Source organism: Epinephelus lanceolatus, chromosome 4 (genome assembly GCF_041903045.1).
Source record: "Epinephelus lanceolatus isolate andai-2023 chromosome 4, ASM4190304v1, whole genome shotgun sequence".
In the NCBI taxonomy this organism is placed as follows: Eukaryota; Metazoa; Chordata; class Actinopteri; order Perciformes; family Serranidae; genus Epinephelus; species Epinephelus lanceolatus.
The window spans coordinates 45,938,364-45,959,456 of record NC_135737.1 but is presented as its reverse complement, the minus strand read 5'-3'; the positions used below and the strand labels follow the sequence as shown (position 1 = coordinate 45,959,456).

The 21,093-nt window shown below is 40.6% G+C and overlaps 1 protein-coding gene across 1 annotated transcript; it reads right to left on the bottom strand.

Annotated features, from left to right (window-relative positions):
- Positions 1 to 1,581: 1,581 nt before the first annotated feature.
- Positions 1,582 to 20,258, bottom strand: wdfy1 (WD repeat and FYVE domain containing 1). Its single transcript, XM_033631225.2, has 12 exons — positions 20,047 to 20,258; positions 16,696 to 16,763; positions 16,450 to 16,523; positions 16,192 to 16,246; positions 11,645 to 11,795; positions 11,429 to 11,541; positions 5,228 to 5,354; positions 4,338 to 4,443; positions 4,029 to 4,130; positions 3,810 to 3,940; positions 3,591 to 3,699; positions 1,582 to 2,080 (listed from the first exon to the last, which is right to left on the bottom strand). The coding sequence occupies exons 1-12, from the start codon at positions 20,181 to 20,183 to the stop codon at positions 2,021 to 2,023; spliced, it is 1,233 nt and encodes a 410-aa protein (XP_033487116.1). The 5' UTR covers positions 20,184 to 20,258; the 3' UTR covers positions 1,582 to 2,020.
- Positions 20,259 to 21,093: the final 835 nt, after the last annotated feature.

The following is a 21,093-nucleotide window of genomic DNA, read 5'->3' as shown; positions in this document are numbered from 1 at the left end:
TAGGCTTGTGCTAATAACATTAGCATGTTGTGTTTGTTTGGAAAACGTGTTTAGTATAAGACAGTTGTTTTGTCAGTGAACCTTGTGAGTTGTAATGGAGCTGAATTTTCTAACGTTACCTTTGTTAAATGTTGCTGTTGTCCCTGGCTTCATATGAGAAGAGGAAATCTTCGCTAGCTGCTAGGCCAATTTATACAATGTAAAATGCCATAGGTTTATGCTAATAACATTAGCATGTTGTATTTGTGGGGAAAATGTGTCCAGATAAAGACAAATGCTGTGTCTTTGTATCCTGCAAGTTATAATGACGCCGATCTCTCTCTGCGGTCTCTCTATGCTGTTCACATCGACAGTCTTGTAACGTTATCCCCAGCACCTGCAGTTGCCATGTTTCCTAGCTCAGCTGACCTGTTCCACCAGTAGCACTATGTATAATACATCTGATATACAGCCTCTCTGTACGAGTTTAATAGAGATATGCATCTGTGTTTTTGAGGTTATAGAAAATCTTATCGTCTGGATTTCTAAATACACTGCCGTCTCAGGTAGGCACTATTTTCTACTTTCTACCGAACTACACCCACCGACTGCATCACCACACAGAAGGAAGCGTGTGTGATAAGGTGGGAAGAAAATAGTTTCTACATGAAACTGCTCAAAACAAAGTCTGTGGATTATCTTGAGTAACCACTTAATGATGTCTGGAAGAGACATTTTTTGGTACTTTGAGCACCTCAAGTCGAGTGATATCTACTTTCATTATACTGAAGAGAAGGCAGACAACTCTATGGCTGATATCTCCAACACTCTGCAACTCACACCAAAACAATCTAGACTGATAAACAGCAACACAAGTCAGAGGAAAATATGTATTTTGATTTGGGAGTGAACTGTCCCTTTAAACTTGTTGTTGCCAAAACAATATTGGAGGCTGAAATGATCCCAACTCCTCAAATCTTGAATTGTATTCTGACTGGTCCACCTCAGGACGGCTGCAACAGGGTGTTAAATGCTGCTGCTGTCGGTGCATGTTACTATGGTAATGCTTTTCATATTTCCCATGCCTCACCTGGCTGGGTCAGTGATGTCATGCAAGCATCTGACAAACATCAAATTTCAACGGCAGCATCTCTGAGTGTATCAAGAGATTTACTTTGTATATGAAAAAAAGAGGCTGTTCTATTGATTCCCTTATCGCGCTGAGTGATTATACATTAATTATGGTTACAACTGACATGACGAGCCCCCGCTGAGTGACAACCTACTGATGTAAAACCTCCTGAGAGTGATTTAAGGCCAACTAGTGAAAGAAAAGAAAGCTGAAAAAGAGAGGAAAGAAAGACAGAAAAAGCTGATCGCTTTGATCAGTGAGTCATTTCAAGCAACCATTGACTGACTATACACATGATGCTGGGGTATATACAGATGGTTAGGGTTTGTTTGTTACATTACAGTGACTGATTAATAGGTAGTTAGTGGGCCACAGTAATAAGCAAGCTAGTGTATGTTTGTACAGGATTGCCAGGTCAGCGCTTTAGTGAAACCTAACTTTACAGTATGAGGGTAATAAAAAAAATGACCTTTGTCAAAAGAAGGATGGGAAAAATTTAATATAATGTAAACACTAATACCAATACTATTCCTCCCAACAGGAGAAACCATTACGATACATGCACACATGTACACATATACACACACACACACACACACACACACACAAAATTGTGCTTCGGGTTCTGTTTCGGATCAGAGCAAAAAGTCGAAAAATTAGCCACACACACTTTCATGTAGGACTGACGGTTAGTGAAAGTAAAGATTTGAATGTGGAGGACTGTCGATACACACACACACACACAGACACACACATACACACCCACACACACATTCACCGAGAGCAGGCCTGGTTGTAGCAGAGGATCCCAGGAGTGATGGGGAGATGTACTGTACAGAGGGGTTTCCATGACAGTGGAAGAGTGGGCGGAGCATGAAGGGGGGGGGGCATGTAGTTGGGCTGGACCAATCAGCGCGAGGAGAAGCCTGTTGCTAAGCTACAGCCAACCACCTGCGTCACATCCCAGATCTGTGGAGACAAACAGCCAATAATAATGACAGCGGCCTGGTGCAAAGCTGCGTTTGAGCATTCTACATCATCACTGAGAGAACAGTGTTACTGCTTCAGCACTTGCAGGATGTTTACACGTTATTAATCTGATAGATTTAAGACTTTGAGACAGTTTTACTGATCATTTTAACCAAATTGCACAATGGAAATTTACAGAAAGAAAGCAATGATTCTTACAAAAAAGCTCTACAAGATGTACAAGACCTCCACACTTGAACATCGGAGTGATATATAAAGAAAAGTCTTTCTTTTCTTTCTGCCCTACTGAAAAAGTTTAATGGAGAATAGACAGTTGTCTGCTTGAATATAGCCACTGTGACGTCACCCACTGGTTTGTGGACCTGTTTTGGAGCCTCGAATTTGGCAGTTTGGCCATCAAAACGGTGTATCATACAGTCCCAAGGGCCGTATTCACAAAGCTTCCAAGTGCTAAGAGTTGCTCTTAGTGAAAAAAATCTAAGAACATTCTTGGCATCCTGATATTTTCTTAGAATTTCTCCTTTGAGTTAAGACTAAGTTCTTATAGAGATAAAAGTTATCACAAAGGATCACAGACCTTAAGAGAGATCCTAAAGTGACAAACTGTTAGGAGCAGGGACGGGGACTTTTAAGAGGCTTAAGAGTTTCTTAATCAGAGGAGAAAATGGTGGAAACACAAAGAGGTCGGAGACATATTCTCCAAGCACTGGATGGCAGTGAGTTAATAAAATGATCACAACACTAAGATAAATAGAAACCTGTAAAAACACAACCGTGCAGCAGAGATGACTTGAGTCTGTCCCAACTTTCCATCAGCAGTGATCACACTAACACTGACAACCCTTTAACTGTCAGCAGTTAATTTCATTTCTACTGGGTGTCCACACCTTACAGGCTCACAAAGGGGCGTGTCTGTGACAACCAATCACATCTGTTAAAAGAAAGCATCACACCTAGCAATGGAGACAACCACACCTCCTCACTAAGGTAAAACTTTCTGTCCCTTCCTTGCTCAGAGTCACTCTGAGAACTTTCCTAAATCACTCCTAAGTTAGGACTCCTTACTATAAATTTCCAGGCTAAGTTAGGAGCTCTCTCAGAGCCCCTTGGGGCTACAGCCACTTCTTTATACAGTCTATGAGATGGACAGAGGAGTAGATTATGCTGCAGCAGTGGTTTTAAGGAGCTCCTATGAAAGCTTTGCTGCTTTGTTTCCTCTGTGTAGCAAACATGAACCTAAGTTCACCACAGTGACTACAAAATTTTCAGAGTGTCTATATTGTTGTTTAATAACTGACACAGTGGGATGCAGTGCATGAAGGATTGTTCACATACTGCCTGCAGACACTCTGATTCCACACCAGGAATCTAAATCTGATAAACAGCTTAAAAAATATGCTGGTTTGATTCGTCTTTGTGTGATCACTCTGTGTGTGACACTGCCTGAATACATGCATGAATTATCTGGTATCAAAGAACTGTTGTTGACCTTAACAATGCGGTCGCTTCCACAAGTGACCATCAGGCCTCTGGATGGGTCCATGTCCATGTGGGCGATGTTGTGTTTCCCCTCATGGAAGGTGGCCAATGGCGTTCGACTGCGCAAAACACACACAAACACACACAGCATTTAATCACAGCTGCTCTGAGTAAACTCAACATATTTTGTTATGTTTTATTACAAAACTTGGAGAAGCCATTTACTCACTCTTCATCTTTGATGGATTCAAAGCAGGCGTCACACACCCGCACTGGGAACTCGAAGCCCATGATCGGGAACGTGGTGCGTTTAGAACTACATTTCCCACACACAGCCTGGCCACACTTCCTGCAGTGGTGCTGCACAAAGGAAAAACACTCCTATATTAGCATGACTGGTGGGCTGAGGGCGTCAATACTGCTGAAGACACTGGTCAGACTCTCCTACCTGTCTGAGCCCCAGGGTCTTAGTGTCCCACATCTGCTTTATGTTCCAGAAGAAAGGCTGCTCACACTTCTGACAAGAGTCGCTGTCTAACCACTGGGGCGCCTGCAGAGACACGTGCAGTAGAAGGCCATCAGTAAACATGCAGAAACTCACAAGTGCTGCAAAAAAATCACCTTTACCAATGCAAGCAGCATGAAAATAAAAGGCACATGTTGCAAGAATGTACCCAAACCTTGTATTTCCCAAAGTCTAAGCTGACTGTATCATTACACTCTTTATGTGTGAGGCAGTTGTAACAGTGATGCAAACCTCTTCTCTCTGTGTGTCCATGTTCCACACTGCCATGCCTCCGTCGGCTGAGCATGACACCAGCTGCCTGGTCAACTGGAGGTAACGCAGGGCCTGAACACGCTCACTGAGGGAGACAATGAATACAGAGAATGAGTGAATAGGGAGGAAAGCAACAAGGATTATAATTTAATTATAATTTAAACCTAAATTAAGCAATATTTTCAGCAGAAATCAGTGAGAATCAACACCCAAGCTCTGCAGCTCTACAGCCTCTCATCACAGTCTGTCTTGGTATTTAGGCTTCCTGTTTACTGTGTAGTTCAGTCTAAGCAGCTCTCATGAATCGGCAAACATTTCCAGTACTTTATAAACCCACTACAAGCTCCCTGCCAGCACCAAAATACACACAAAGTTAAGAGTTAGAGAATCAGGGTCAGCTTGCTTTGATTTATTGTGGCCCAAAATGACAAACACTGCTTTCATACACAAAGCACCACCAAGTATAAAGACGAACTTTAAACTCAAATGCCAAAAGATAAAAAGGCAAAATCCAGTGTAAGGAAAAAGGAGTGCCAAAAAAGTTAAAGGCCGGGTTATACCAGGATTTAGGACTTGTCAGAACCACAAGGGCATTACAAGTCTCATTTTTACAGGTGTCTGAGAGACAAACCTCTGCACTGTAAATCCTGCACACGTCAGTGTACATGGGCTTTGCTGATGACTCCTGTAACTGGGGGAGGGGGACTAACAGGTGGTGAAATATGCATGAAGGCCGAGAGGTGGAGATGAAAGCAGAGTCAGTGCCTGGGGACAGCTGTTACTGACACCACCTTCCCTTCTGATTTTAACCCTCCCAGTCCCTGACAAACACCAAGGAGGTGACGTAAACTCAGCACAGATGGACTTACTGATGTCCCTGTAACAGTAACGTTCGTCCTTTGCGGCCCCCGATGTCCCACATGATGACGCTGTGGTCGGAGGCCCCTGAGAACAGCAGCCTCTGGACAGGGTCCCACCACAGGGTCGCTATACTACCTGGAGAAGAGAGGAGAGAAAGAAACACACTTGTTACATGGGTTATTTCTGTCTCTTAAGGGACATTTATTATCTGACCTGTTGGCTCCACCTGGTGCCTGCTGGGAGAACTACAGGAAGCTCTGACCAAACACCTTAAACCTGGAGCTTATTAGAGCTGGAGGACGCTCTCTCTTTGAATCTGAATGAGGCCTGTTTTTCCATTGTTGTGCACCATACTGATTTAATGTGACCAAGATCTCATTATTTGATCAGTTATAGGAGTATTTCATTCCTCGCTTGCTGAAGAGTGTGGCGCTCCTCCAGGCTACCACCCTACGAGTTTAAAGTATGTTGTTAACAGAGCGGACATCCTGAATACTTGATTTGGGAAAAGCAAAGAGCTGCCCAATTAGAATTGTGTAATGTCCAAATCAATATAATATAAACATTTATTATTTAACTAACCTGAAAGCAACAAGGAAACCTTAGCCCAGATTCACACTGTGCTTCAACTAGCCCTGGGTTATACGTCAGTAAGAACACGTAACTCATGTTAAAGGAGAACACCGCTTAAATTAAAAATTACAACATGTTAATTAATGGCCTCGTTAAGTGCAATCAAGATCTGTGAACATGAGCTACCTACTAGGGCTGTCCCGACTCCGGGTTTTTTTCTGACCTAATTGTATTGCGGAGTTTGGCTTCTCTTTGCCCTCAAACCACAAAAAATGTGATGGCACAACAGTCTCCTTCAGTACATTATTCTATGCTTTCTTTTGATTTTCACATTGGCTAGTCATCCTGTTTAATTTGTCTTCTGATTAAATGGGAACCGTTGAAACAAGTTGTAGGAAGCCTCTGCAAGTAATTGGTTGCTGGCAGACACTCTGTGCTGCAATAAAATGGTGAATCAGCAGTGCCGTGCACTGTAGAGCCGATGCGCTGCTGGTTCTGCTGGCCTGAATAGAATATAATGTCTATAGCCTTACTGTTGTGTACAGCCTTTATAGACTGAGCTGAGTAGTGATGCGCGGGTCGACCCGTAACCCGCAGGACCCGCAAATGGACCTGCGGGTCGGGCAGCAGTGATCGTCTGTTAAATCGGTCTGTAAATGATATTTTGACATATTATTATAATCTATTAATCTATAATCTATTACTGTCACTGCATCCAAAGGTACTGATGCGTTGAGCGGGTGACAGTCCGCGGTCGTTTTCAAAACACGCTTGTGTCACACACTCCAAAAGAAACTTGTTGAAACTTTAAACAATAATTTATTGTACAATATGGGGGAAACAAACGTTGACAAAAACGGTTCCATAATTCATATTAAATTCAAAAGACAACGAAAAAACAGCTACAAGTTAGAGGGAATAGTGATAAAGTGGTAAAACTTGGCATTGATCCACAGCCTCAGACGGATGCGCTCAAGCCTGCCGTGCACAAGCTCCGTTGGTAGGCGATACTATATTTTCACATTTTTAACAATGCAATTTAAAAGTTTAGATTTTTATTGATAACCTACATTTACCAACAACAAAAAGACTACATTTAGCACCAAAAAAATATGTAAAAAAAAAAATAAATAAAAAAAATAAGTAAATAAAAAAATGAATATCGAATACAAAATTTTCATCACAAATACCTGCCCATAGAAACGAATATTCAAATACCCGAATATTTGGGTACAGCCCTGCTACCTACTCTCTCTTGAAGCCGAAAACCAGAGAAGTTTAAACTTGTGATGTCATAAGGTATAAAGTATATAAATAGGATATCCTAAGGTAAGCTCATTTTCAGGGAATAACCCTGCAGACTTGGGGCTAACCCTACTCCAGAGCAGGGCCATTAAGCCCTTGGCCAAAGTCAGGGTTAGCCCACTTCAGCTGTGTCAGGATTGTGCCAGTGTTAATGCTTTTTTAGCCCTGGGCAAACAGCTCCTGTGTGAAAACACCTGTGAGTCAAATTTCTTGTTTCCTCTGATTCTGACTGCCATTCCCGACATTGCTTACCAACTTTTCAGGTACCTAAAAAAACACTCTAAAAAGTTCCAGTCAGAAAAAATGTGAGAAACAATAAGGAATATCCCCCCCCAAAAAAATCAATCCCAAATTAAAATCCTGAAACAAGGTGCATATTTAAAAACATAGTTAGAAATAAAAAAACAGACCAAAGGCTGCTGTCACTGGTCTGAATATAGGTGGCCACTGAAAGATTTTATTGCTAACAGTTTAAGGAGTGACAGTATTAGCATTTAAAGCTTTTTTTAACTGACAAAGGTTATTAGGAATGCACAGATACATATCGGACTGATAAATTATTGTTCGATACTGGGACGTTTCTACTATTATGTGGTATTCTGATAATCAAAATCATAGCCGATAAATAGTGCAGATAACACAAAGTCAAACTGCTTTCACTGACTTAACAAGGGCAGCATCTACACACCCCAACATAGTGTGTGGGAGCACACGTACCTCTAAAGTTGGTTTGACAGCGGCCAATAAACATAGAGAAGAAGAAGAACAACTGCTGCAGGCTGACTAGAGAGCAAAACGTGAGGTGTTTCACTGTTCCAGAGGAAGACAACATTATGGTGCTGAGGTGCTTTGATCTGGTGATGAGACAGTGCCTGGATGTGTTTAAAGAAATGTAGGTGACGATACAGATATTTCTTAAATCATACACTGATTAAAGTTGACTTTACTTTCACATCCTCACATTTACTATGTTTATCTGTAGCACTGGGAAATATGGGGACCGGGCATTGAGGGTAGGCCATTTGACAGTACCCCTTCTTTTTCCACAGCCTAATGCTGGCAGCCTTTCTCACTCTCCGGTGTGCATGAAGTACAGGCTATACACTTCTGTTTAAAATGCAAAAATGTGAAATGATCGGTTATTGTATCAGTTATCAGCCATGAGAAACAGGTAATTATCCGTTATCCATTATCGGTATTGACTGAAAAAATCCATATTGTGCATCACTAAAAGTTACATGTCTATTCTTGGCCTTTGGCTTTAAATCAGCAGGAACTCTGTTGTATTCAGCTGATCGACTACACAGCACGGACCATCTGCCTTCTCGTTCTCTGTCCGTGGCCAACAACAGCACACAGCTATGTTGTTACAACAAACAGCTGATGCCTTTAAAATGCTGTAACTGTACTTCTGATTTTGTTGACTCACAGATTTTCCGAACAAGTCAACTTGCAACAACTTAATGCTTTCCATGTTTCCACTGAAACCTTCAGCACTCACTGAGACTCTGGGACAATAAAGCTCTTGAAGTGAGACCAGTCATATGATGAATAATAGCCTGCGGCAGGTGGTGGTGGACTGATTAGGCTGGCAGTGACATGAGTCACAGGGCCACCACATTCACACAGTGCACCATACTACCATGGAAACTTGTCATCGAAGAGGCTTTTAAAGCCTTTTAGGGTACTCTGCCTTTTACACAAAGTATTCTGACAGAGCCACAGACAGCACACTATGATAAACAACTGTAGGGAGCCAGACCACACACAGGGATCGGTATTCCTATCCACATTATTGACATTGTTTAGAGCTAATGTGGTGAAAAGCACCAAACAAAACACTAAATATAACTTCACTATCCTCTGCTGAAGGCATGCTCCCATCAGCTGTCATCAGAGAAAAGAAAGACAAATATTTAAACACGAAAATATATTAAAAAAGAACCACTTCCGCTGAGAGCAAACAGAAAAACTCTGATGAAAGACTAAGGTGAGCTCTGACCTTTCCATTCTGTTTTTCCACATTCAATCCATCATATTTTCCACTGAATATCTGGGAGGAACTCCTGCTTGTGCACAGCTTGAACTCCACACCACACCCAATAATGTGTATTATTATCAGTCATATTAATATGTATTATCATGAGCACTAACAGAGATCAAAGAGAGAGGCAGGAAATAAAAAGAATATATAATTGGTGGAAGTATTTGTATTAGGCTTGGGCGTTATCAAAGTTTCACAGAAATCCCGATGGCATGATTTTAAATACCTTCGAAAATACAGATGCTCCTCTTTTACCAAACTGATACGGAGATGCTGCATTGAGGCAATATATTGTAGTGTACAGCATGCGCCACCAGAGGTCACTCTTTACTGGTGGAACAGGAAGCTCAGCTGATGAAGATGGTGATGGTGAGTGGTGGGGGTAACGCTACAGTAATAGTAAAAAGCTGATCAGTGACAGCAGGATGATAGCAGGACAAAAAGCATGTAGAGCGAGCATATTTTCGCACATAACTCAGTGAATCAAGGCTTTATTCAAACCAAACCAGAGCTGCTGATTGTTGAAACAGTGGGGAGACGGACTGAGACAAATCTGGTGAGTTTTATTTTGTTTCTGAGTTTGAATGAAATGTGTTTTATGAGTTATCAAGGCCACTAAGCTACTCTTAGTTCGGTGGAAAAGAGAAACTTGAACTTGAATTCAGAAGTGCACGGTTGTATTTTTCTGTTTAATAAGTAAATAGGTGCAGGAATATTTCCTTTTGTGACATTTTAACTTGTGGAATGTGACAAACTTTCTGCTTGAATACATCTCCCAGCTGAAACTACGAAGAGGGCGCCGAAACACACCTGCACGAATATATCGGTTATCGCAGGTTGCTAGGCTAAGAGTGGCCGGTTGGAAAATTTTAACAAATCACCCAACCCAAAATTGTAAGCTGCATGGTACAATGACTTCTATCACTTGCAGTTACACACTGTGTACTCCAGTGAATTGAAGGCAAGTATGAAGGCATGAAAAGCATATACTGCTTAGGCCAAATTTATTTTATATTTTCTATATTTCAAGAGGCAAGAGCACAATTACAATGTCTGTCCCAGCTGGCTGACCTGTGGATGATATGTCTTTGGTAACAGGGTGTCTACGGGTATAAGAATATTAAATTTTATGCTTTTTTTTTTAGAGCTTTTCTCAATACTTTAACCAAATTTAAGACTCATTTTTGGACAAATCATCTTTTTCTTATTCAAGATTTGCAGGTAAGTATAAATTTACAGCATACAATATATGTGGTCCCGTACAGAGGCAGGCTTTATGTAGGTTAAAGTAAATAATGCCAACAGATAAGTGAAAGTTTAAAGTAAAAGTTTCAGTGGTGGGTTTCAAGGTTTGTAATATCAGTATTGATGTTTACGCACAAGAGCTTGACTCATGTTGACAAAAAGGAATAAAGAAATGGAAAAATGAAACAGAGATCGTCATCAAGTCCGACGAGTCATCCTCACCCTCTTCTCAACAAGCTCATGAGCACATGTGTGATGAGTGCCCAAAGAAGAACAGAGGGAAGTGTTTGTTTCACACAGTAGAGCACCCTTGGGGCTCATTTTTTGCTGTGGGATACATTTTCTTAGCTCAGCCACAAGCACACTGAACCCTTGAGCATGAATCCCATCTGAGTCACGCGTTCATCCTTTGATGAAGCTCTTGTATTTTCATGGGAGTTTTCATGAATAACAATACAACAACACAGCTGCCAGATCTTAACTCAAACAAGCAGATGTGGGAATTTCCACAGCCGAATGAGAAATAACATTTTCCATCACAGTCATCATCCTCCAAACCAAGTGATGGGATTTCTTGTGGAGAAGTGGTTTCACATCCTGCTATCAGAGCTCTACTCACTTCGAAAGTCAATGTCAGACCTTGTGATGCTTTTGTGGCTCAATGCTCTATTTGACCTCATGTATGCAGGCCCTTTCTTTTTTTGGCACTTAAAATGACATAAGTGTTTTTTTAATGATGTTTAAAAGCTGTTAAACTTTGTAAGGAATCCATAGAGCATATGTCATCACATTGGATTTCTTTCATTTTCTTGCATGATGAAGTTATGTGGAGGAATCTGGGTCATCTATTATTTACCGCGACCACATCTGCATATCTGGCTTCAGCATCAGGAGCCTGCGTGTGTGTGGAAGTATGTGAGGCAAACTATTTATTCTGAGACTTTGTGCGATTCACCTTTGGTAGGAGAAAACAGTTCTGTGCCAATGATAAATGTGATTCTTTATGTGTAGGCAGGTGTGTGCGTGCAGTGTGTGTCTTTACCTTCATGCCCCTTCAGTGTAGTGATGGTGGAGTACGTCTGCTTCTCCAGTTTCAGCAGCGTGATCTGTCCTGAGTAATCGCCAACAAAGGCATGCTGCGTCTCATGATCGTATCTGAGTGGGCAGTCAGGGCTGAAACAGACTCTACATATCACTACTTAGCTGATTCATATTCTTAATACACTGCACACACACACAGCGAGTGATTGAAGGATACTGTAGGCAGGAGGCCCAGGCTGTGAAGTAGTGTCTCCCCAGCATGCTGCCGCTCTGGGTGCACATCCAGCTCACACTCTTGTCGTGGCCAGTGCTCACCACCCACTCGCTCTCCAGGGAGAACACCATATCTGACACACGGTTCTGGTGGGCTGCAAAACACACACACATTAATTTTTAAACATGCACAAGTCACGGTGGATGAACATCAAACAAGATCACATCTGTTCCACTGGGCTTTATATCTGAGCCACCATGGATAAGACTAATTTGCCCTTTCCATGTGCTGATCCAACCAGAGAGTCTGCTAAGTGTCTCTGTAATCCAGACTAAGACAGACGAATCCTTTCAAACGATCTGCACTCATCAGTCTTAATGGCCCATCTGGGGATCACATCTAAGGTAGTCTGGTATAGCCAGACCTCTCTGCACATTTCATTTTAGTGCTGCGCCAGTGCTGGAGGAAGGTCTGGCTGAATCCATCATAATTTTGTGCTAAGGGAGAAAAATGCTTCTGGTTGTTTGTATTGCTTTAAAGCAGTGGTTCCCAACCGGTGGGTCGTAGGTCCATTCTGAATGTCAAGTCTGTAAAAAACACACTTTATTTTGAAGTACAGTGAATTTCCGGGACAGAGCTTTTATTTTGAAGTGCTCTTCTATAGAGACAACTGACAGCTACCTAAAGGAGACGGCAAACTAGCTTGACAACATGGCCAAACACATGTATGACGCTCAATACATTAAACTGTGTGGACCTTGATCTAATGACTGAGGAGAGAGCTGGATCTCGTGGCTGGACCAGTTGGGAACAACTGCTTTAAACCAATCACAATCTTTTTGGGCAGTGTCTTTCTTATTCTAGTGCTCCTTTTCCTGAAAGACTCTTTGCTCGTGGAATTGGAAACGAGCACTTAAGACACATTTTTTGTGAAACAATCCCTAAATAGATCTAACTAACTACTTTGTTTCCTGTAACCTGCAGCTGTTCTTGGTGTCAATGATGATTTTTGTCCTTTGTGGAGTGGTGTGGTGTTCTTGTTAGCATCAAGACATTCTTACTTACTTGCTGCGTGGAGGTTTGGGGAAAAACATAAAACAATCACAAATCTGATTAACTTGCTTCAGAAGAGAGCGATCAGAATCATAAACAGAGCTGATTAGCCACATAAATTATTCATAAATTCACAGGCACTCAAAATTAGTGAACTTGTGGATCTTAAAGCAGCATCACTGATGTACAAAGCAAACAACAGCATGTTACCAGACTGTGTCCGGAGGTTGTTTCATATAAGACAATGTCAGTATGAACTGAGAGGACACTGTATGTTCACAGAAAGACCAGAACAAAGATGTGTTTCAGTATGTGGAGTACATTTGTGGAGTGGTTTAGAAACAGAAGTGAAAGTGTGCAATACACACTACAGATAAAAAAAAATATTTAAAACACAAAGGGCTGCTATTGTGACTATTGACCTGTTGCACACTTGGTACGTTCCTACTGGCACTTAAGTTTTTATTTGTGAGAGTTTAATTTGCACTACTGTATTTTATTTGCACTATTTACACTACGAGTTTTTTATTGCACTTTTTATGATTATATAATAAAGTTTATTATCTTTTTGTCTTATCTTAAGATGTTTAACAAATATAAAACTGAAGTATGAACACCAGAGTCAACTTTAAATGTGTTTGGGATATTTGGGCAGACAACAGGCGTATATAATGTATATATACTTAGTTACGTCAGTTTCTTATTGCTCTGTATATTTTAAGGAAGCTGACAAAAACAATGAATGTTAAAAGGGCAGGTGTAATAAGCTAAGGCTTCAGCTAACACCTTTGGGTCCTGTTTTGTTTTTTATAATGCTAAAAAACATTAACTCAGTGTTTATGTATTGTCTATCTAGCAGTATATTTGTGTTTTAAAAGTTGGAAAATGACTGAAATAAACTCAACTAAACAAAAGAACACTGTCACCATGTTCACATAACACTGCAGAACACATTTGCTTTTAATTAATCTGAACTACATCGAGGAGTTTCCAAAATCCTTTCCATCACTCTGTCACATCAATTACAACCCGACTGAACATACTATGTAAGCTGTTTTTAAGCAGTGGCTAATGGGCTGCTTAAAAAAAAGAAAGGTCAATATTTCCTCGTCTGCAGCTCTGAAGAAAGAAACACTGACTGCCAAAAGGCAAATGAAGATGTTAAGCCCTGTCTGACTTTTAAGTGCACAGAAACATCCTGAGGCTGTTTGATCTGATAGTGACTCATGTTTTTACTGTTCAGGCTCCGCTGCTTGATTTTGCTACAAGTGGTGGAAACCAGATGGAGCATTCCAGTGGCGACGCTGATGTGATGTTTTACCAGCAACAGGCTGCCCATTAGTTCCATATGATCCTCCACTGAAGAGGCTGAGAGGCTGCTGATGCAGTCACAGCAACTGTGTTCTGTTCATAAGCTACCAGTTATGACAACGGACACAGGAGATGCAAACAAAGATTATGACTGCAGGGCTGCAACTGACAATTATTTTCATCTGCAGATTGTTTCCTTTATTAATTTTTTAGTCTTTAAAATGCTTGAAAAACTGTGAAAAAAGCACATCACAACTGACATTTTCAGAGGTCTTGTTCTGTTAAACCCGATAAACAGTGTGCCAGTTTGGGTTGTCCACGACAAATGATGACCAACATGGGAAACGTGGTGATATCTTTGGTCGTGACTCTAAAACAGTGGTCCTGCATCACACAGTCAGAGAGGTTCAAGGATGGACGTTGACACGGTCTGTGATCAAAGACAGCCTGGGATAAAATCTGACAGTGTCAGAAATTTGGGATGACCATCTCACTGTGTGTCTGCTGTTACCACCTACGCCTACTAACCAACCAACAGAAATGCAGCATGAAGTGACACACTGATCAGCGCTAAACCCAAACACATAGACTGATAGCAGCTCGCCATGGAGGCAGAACACGCTAAAAGAAATGTGTGGGATTCCAGCAAAGAGGAAAACCTTGTGGAGTTGTGGCAGCAGAAGCCTTGCCTGTATGATGTGTCCTCCAGCTCTGACCATGATCGCGTAAAGATAAGTAGGATGAAGCATGGAACTCTACGTTGTGCTTCACAGTTGGAGAAGTAATAACCTGTGCAGCATCCTTACACACTCAGAATGGGAAGCTAACGTACATTGTAGCCTGTAATTCAGTAGGCGCTGTCATCATACAGTCTGCAGACATCAAACATGATGTTGTACCCAAGTTTATCAAATCCATGTTGCACAGTGAAGTGTGCACTTAAGTCTGGAGAAGGCTTTAGACCCAATGTCCAAAACCCAAAGATTCTCACTCTGCAATGATGAAAAAAGCAGCAAATCATCTCATTTGAGAAGACTACTTTTCTGTTAGTAGACCAATCAGTTTGTGCTTCAGCTCTAGTATTGAATATAAATGAGTGCCTGCCTGGGCTGTTGTGTAACAATACATCTATCTGGATCGATATATCAACTCAATGATCAGCGAGCCAGTATCATCGCTGCAGAGTGAAAACATAAAAATATATCGTTGTCTTTAAGATTCAACTCTATTTTCAAATTCCCACAGCACATCAGTGTCACCACTTCTGTACACGCACACCTCCTTTCTAAACACTCAAACAGTGCCAGTGTGCTAGCGCCATGCAGCCAAGAAAAAGACAATGGGGATGTTTACTAGAGTCGGCTCATATCGACCACAGGCCCCTGAATTAAATTTAATCAACACTGTGTTGTGGCCACAGTCCTGCTGCTGATTCACACTATTCGGCTGACCAAGAGTTGTCTGCAATGACACGATAAGAAACACAGTGATGTGCCAACAAACGGAAGGAACAACAAAGACTGTAAGCCAGAAGCATGATCAGTGAATTTCTTTAGTTCCTTAAGCACACACACATCTGTCTGATTAGATGCAGTAATGACTACAAGACAGAGAATAAAATGAAGGGTTTATAACATGAAAGCAGTTTTGTCAGCTGCGCTAGATCTTGTTAATACTCTGCTTTTATTAAATATTTGAAATTTCAGTTGTGATTTTGAGTCCAGTACACAGAACAAATGTGTGAGAGTCATTTCTAGCAAGTCATTCTAGTTCCCTACTATTTTCTGAGTGACTTTAATGCATCACCTGACCTGGTGTCTCAGGAACCTTCAACTAAAGGCAGGTGCACTGTGTAAGGAAGGCGTGGAAGACGCCACAGGGTTCAAGTCTTTGACTGCTGTGTGTTTGGTTAATCTTAGTTTATTGTTGATGATGAAATCATTTACTACCCCACTGATCTGAACTTTGTTTTGTAAAGGCCTGTTTATTTGGGGAATGTTTGTTTGGGGATTTTTTATTGAACACAACAGTCAAGACAATTAGTTTATAGCGTCATCCTGCAACTCTCCGCACATCCTGCAAATCAATCAACTGTTAAACCGACCAAAGCCCCTGGATCATCAAATACTGAGTACAATTAAACCAAAGACAGCAAGTTGATCATATCTCGTCATCTGATATCTCACCTGGATATGTTTTTACATGGTTCATCTTGTTGAAGTCTTCAGAGATAAGAAACTCCTAGAAGGTGAGCAAACACACAAAAAAGAAACAAGTTTCAAATCAAATAACTTTCCTGGCCCTGCAGGCATGTAGAGGAGTCCAAATATTCAAATTGTGGTCTATTAAAACCAGATATGTAGGTTATTTTTTTAGACTAGACTACTTGAACAAACTAAAGAGTGATCCAAGAGCATGAAGCCATTTGAGTTAGCTTCACTCACCACAACAGCTCCATTGTCTTGGCCTATGAAGATGCGTCTGCTGTCATGATGGTACGACATGCAGGAGCACGGAGCTGAGAGAAAGTATACATTAGCCACGAGCAGGGAAGTCCCTACACACACGCCATGTTGTGGAGAGACGTGCACTGTATTGCTGTATTCCTTTTTTCCCTAACACAGTCAATCATGTAAACACACACATATTTGCAGTTCTCCTTCTAAATGAAGCAGTGCAGTCTTACTTACAGGACACTGTGTGGTAGATGCTCGGCCAGTACTGACCGCTGTCTCTTTTCAGCCAAACTCGGATGGTTCTGAGGGAAAATGGAAAACAACACATTCAATGCAATTTCCAGTGTCTTCTCATTCTGTGGTCTGTGTTATCTTATTAGGTCGATTAATAATAATATTTTACTTGCTGTTTACAGGACCTATCCTGCAGTTAAATATATACTTAATATGAAACATAGAATTTTCAGTATACATGATGGAAATATCGACTGGAGAGAGACCCTTATTTGGCACTGGGCTTAATCCTCATCTGGGAAACCAGCCCTAAATCTCTTCACACACAATGCTTGATTCTTTTCACAAAACAGCACTGGCAGGGGCAGGGTGACGAATCTACTATATTAACTGTGTGTCTGAAAAACTTCAGCTGGTGAAAATTATTCTTGGCAGATTGTTTTTTTAGTATTATCCAAAGACACCAAAGTCATGAACACAAGCTGCATTAATGTTACTGTTGATGATTAAACCTTAAACCCTGCTGTTCTTTGATACATTTTAACACTTATATGGTGCACATTTCAGCACCCCTCTCTAAAAATAATATGTAAAAATGGACAACTTTGCAAAGATCAAATGTAGCATCATGTTGTGTTTTTGAAAACCATGTTAACCACACAAAATGACCATTTGTATGTCAATTGTGCAGACTTATCAAGTTTCATTTATCCAGTCATAGGCTCAGTATTTCCCAAATGCACTGAAGCTAAAACCTTACTATTCAAAACTGAACTGAAAGTGAAACTTAACGATACTTTCTTCAAAGCCAGACTTCAATACTATGGTTTTATAACAAAAATGCCTGTATTTGGGAAGTACAGAGCACACAACTAGGTAAATGAGATTTGGATTGTACCGCACAAGCTGTGTGACAGTTTGTAATAGATGTTTTTAAAAGGTTTTGCTGTTGTTAGACGTGGTCCCAAATCCATCAATAAATCCATATGTTCACAGTCTTCCATGGATGCATGCATGACTTTAAGGTAACACAGCATGACTTACTGATACACAAATGGTCATTTAGTTGGTGAAGTGTTCCTTTAACTTTTCAGTTCAAGTGCATTTAAAATGAGCTACTGTTATGGGGGGCGTCCAGCTCAGAGCCGACGCTCCATGAACAAAGGCTGTGTCCTTGCAGCAGTGGTTGCGGGTTCGAGTTCAATCCATAACCCTTTGCTGCATACAAGTTTAAAAAAAGCTACTGTCAACCATTTTAAGAAATCAGGCTGAAGGTTTTACTTCTGTTCCAGTAAAATGTTTGCTATGCAACACACAAACACACACACACATACACACACACACACAATATCAAAACCAGCACCTGTTTCATGCAGGAACCTGAATGTAAGACTGCTACATTATCACCCCGCAACTTCCCTATTGAATATGAAGTCGGTTACATGTGTGATGGAAACTGCATCTCATTTCTTCACAGCCTTCAAGTTCCTTTATTTATAAATGAGGATGTTGCTTCTTCACACTTGTAACCAAGCATGACAGCCCTAATGTGAAAGACAGATGTGACCATGCTTACACCTTCACATCTGTAATTATCTGGCTAACGCTGTGACGGGCCCCAGTGCACGCTTGTACACATGTTGTCTCGTCACATGATCAGAGATCATGAGACTTGACACTGATAACATCAACATACATATTACCCAACAATCATCATTGAATATCTGTATGACTAATACAGAAAATAAGAAATTATTAATTGAAAACTTATAATAGTTTTATATAGTTTTTTTGAACAAACATATATATATATTTGTTACAGATGCTGTTGACTATTTTACAAAAAATAAAGAAAAAATCATGATGTAGACTGGTTTGACTTTTTCAAGGGCATATATAGCAAACGACACTGTATTTAATTCAATGAGAGTTCTTCTTTGAACATAGGTATATTTCCATGTTGGCAGTCACTCATGAAGGCCCATTCTCCACCCAACACATTATTGGAGGCCTCAAGCGGGATTTATACTTCTGCGTCAAGTTGTCGCCATACCGTACGCCGTAGCCTGACGTGCCCCTCCCCAGAAATGTAACCACACATCACAGCGACGCTGAGCTCCTGTCTGTTTCTGTAAGCTGAAACCATTTCCCTCAGTGGAGACAAAGCTTTTATTTACTTTAATTTCACAGATAAGAAACAATTAATTGCGAAGACAATAAAGCCTCCAGAAAATAGCATTTTAAGTCTTGTGTGTGATTTATCCTGGCTTCATATGAGCAGAGGAAATCTATGCTCGTCGCTAGGCTAAATTATTCAATGTAAAATGCCATAGGCTTGTGCTAATAACGTTAGCATGTTGTATTTCTGGGGAAATGTGTCCAGATAAAGACAAGTGTTTGTCTGTGGATGCTGCAAGTTATAGTGAAGCTGATCTGTGTACTTGGGTTTGAAATTGTCTCTATTAAGCCATGTTTAATGTGTTTAATGTGTGTTTTGCCTGCATGCATTGTCTGTATTTACGCCCCTGCTGCTGCCACAGACAGTGAAGTGAAGAGAGTTATCAAATAGTTTATCTGCTGCCTTCAAGTTTGGTTGAAAACATGGTATTTACTTTATGTTGTTTATTACTCCACAAGCATTTTCTGTTGCACCCAGATTGTCAAGATGTGATGTTCAGGGGCGTATTAAATCATGCGTAACTTAGATGTCAGTTCCTATAAAGCAACAAGTAAACAAGAAAAATAAACAACTTAATAGGGCACCCTTAGTTATCGTTGTTCTCATAAAATCAAACCACAATGAGTCAATCAACATCTTTTCTGCAAGGTCCGTTTCATTAAAAGAATTAACCCTCTATAGATTACGAGGAGCCCCTGAAGGTAGCAATAGCTTTTGGGAAAGTGCGTTGTTTACTATGAGAAGTAGCTAGCTGGCTAACTAGCTACGTCAATACAGCCCAACTCATTGTAATACTACTGCGTGGACAAATGTTGAACCGTAGAGCCCAGTTTTATAAAATAAAAATCTATTTTAATATTACCGTATATATATATTACGGTCGGTTGTTTGATCGCGGTTATGTTACGGGGACGTTTTACTCTTCATGGATTTTTACCCCTCACACACCCTCCTTTGCTAACACACCGGCTCCATATGGAATATCACAACCTAAATATTTCATAGAGAGAGGGAGGGAGAGAAAACCTGTTGTTTCCTCTGTTCCTCTGTTCCTCTGTCCGTTTTCATCCAGGGTACCGGGAATTATGATTGTATTAACCAGCAAATAGACCGAGCCCGCTAGCTACTGCTGATAGGCTAACGTTACCGTTAGCCTGCTTGGTGAAACTCACCTGTCCTCGCTGACCGTGATCACTCCATCTTCTTTTGGTATTAAAACGGCCGCATTGACAGCGTCTGTGTGGCCCTCGATTTTGTTGAGAAGGATCGGTCTGGCGGTTTGGGGCCTCGAGTGGATCTCCGCAGCCATGGTTTGAAGTATCCAGCAGTGTTTTCCTTCAGCTGATTTTCCTCCTCACTCGCCAGTGAAGGAGGATCAGCTGACACCCGGAGCCGCTGTCAGGATTACCGTAATCACCGCAAGACTGGGGCACGAGCAGTTTCACCAGATACCGTAATACCCTGACTTTATTCTCAATCAGGGGCGTAAATATAGAGAAAGTATAGACCATCATGATTTTCTTTTTCCTTTTCTTTTCTCTTATTTGAGTAAAATAGTCACCATTATAATCTATAACAAAATTCAAATGCCTATTCCCCATGAACTTAACTAATAAACTTAAATTAAATGTATATTTGGCCCTGTGATAGTCTGGTGACCTGTCCACGGTGTATCCCACCTCTCGCCCAGTGGAAAGGATAAGCGGTTACGGAAATGAATGAATGAACTGTATATTTGAAAAAATATTCAATTAAGTAAATAATAATTTTCTTTGATATTTTTGTTATATACAGGTATGTAGTGATGGTTGTTGGGCAACATGTATGTTAATGTTGTCTAATGTCAAGGCTTTATTTGATCATGTGACAAGACAATACCATATCTAGTAGCTAGTTTAGGCGCATTTTTTACTGTGACAATATTTATTTAACTTAATTATAGCAGTCATTATACTACTATTCCCCTTCAGTAAATAGGCAGAAATGAATAAATAAATCAAGGATGTATTATTAGCCAAGCTAAAAACAAAATCACAAAAAACATTCCATATTAATAATATTAATAAATTGATATTCTAAATTGATATTCTATCAATTTAGTAATGTGAGACAATATATCATCTTAGATCTTGAATATCCTAATATAATAAGTGTTGTCTTTTCCTGGTCTTAAAGGCTGCATTACAGTAAAGTGATGTCATTTTCTGAACTTATCAGGC

What these genes read in the sequence shown, in the direction of transcription:
- wdfy1 (XM_033631225.2), bottom strand. Translation starts at nt 20,183, where the DNA reads ATGGCTGCGGAGATCCACTCGAGGCCCCAAACCGCCAGACCGATCCTT. An exon ending in CATCTACCACACAGTGTCCT is followed by an intron (nt 16,524 to 16,695) that starts GTAAGTAAGACT and finishes ACTTTCTCTCAG; the next exon opens with CTCCGTGCTCCTGCATGTCG. An exon ending in GAAGCGACCGCATTGTTAAG is followed by an intron (nt 2,081 to 3,590) that starts GTCAACAACAGT and finishes TTGTCTCCACAG; the next exon opens with ATCTGGGATGTGACGCAGGT.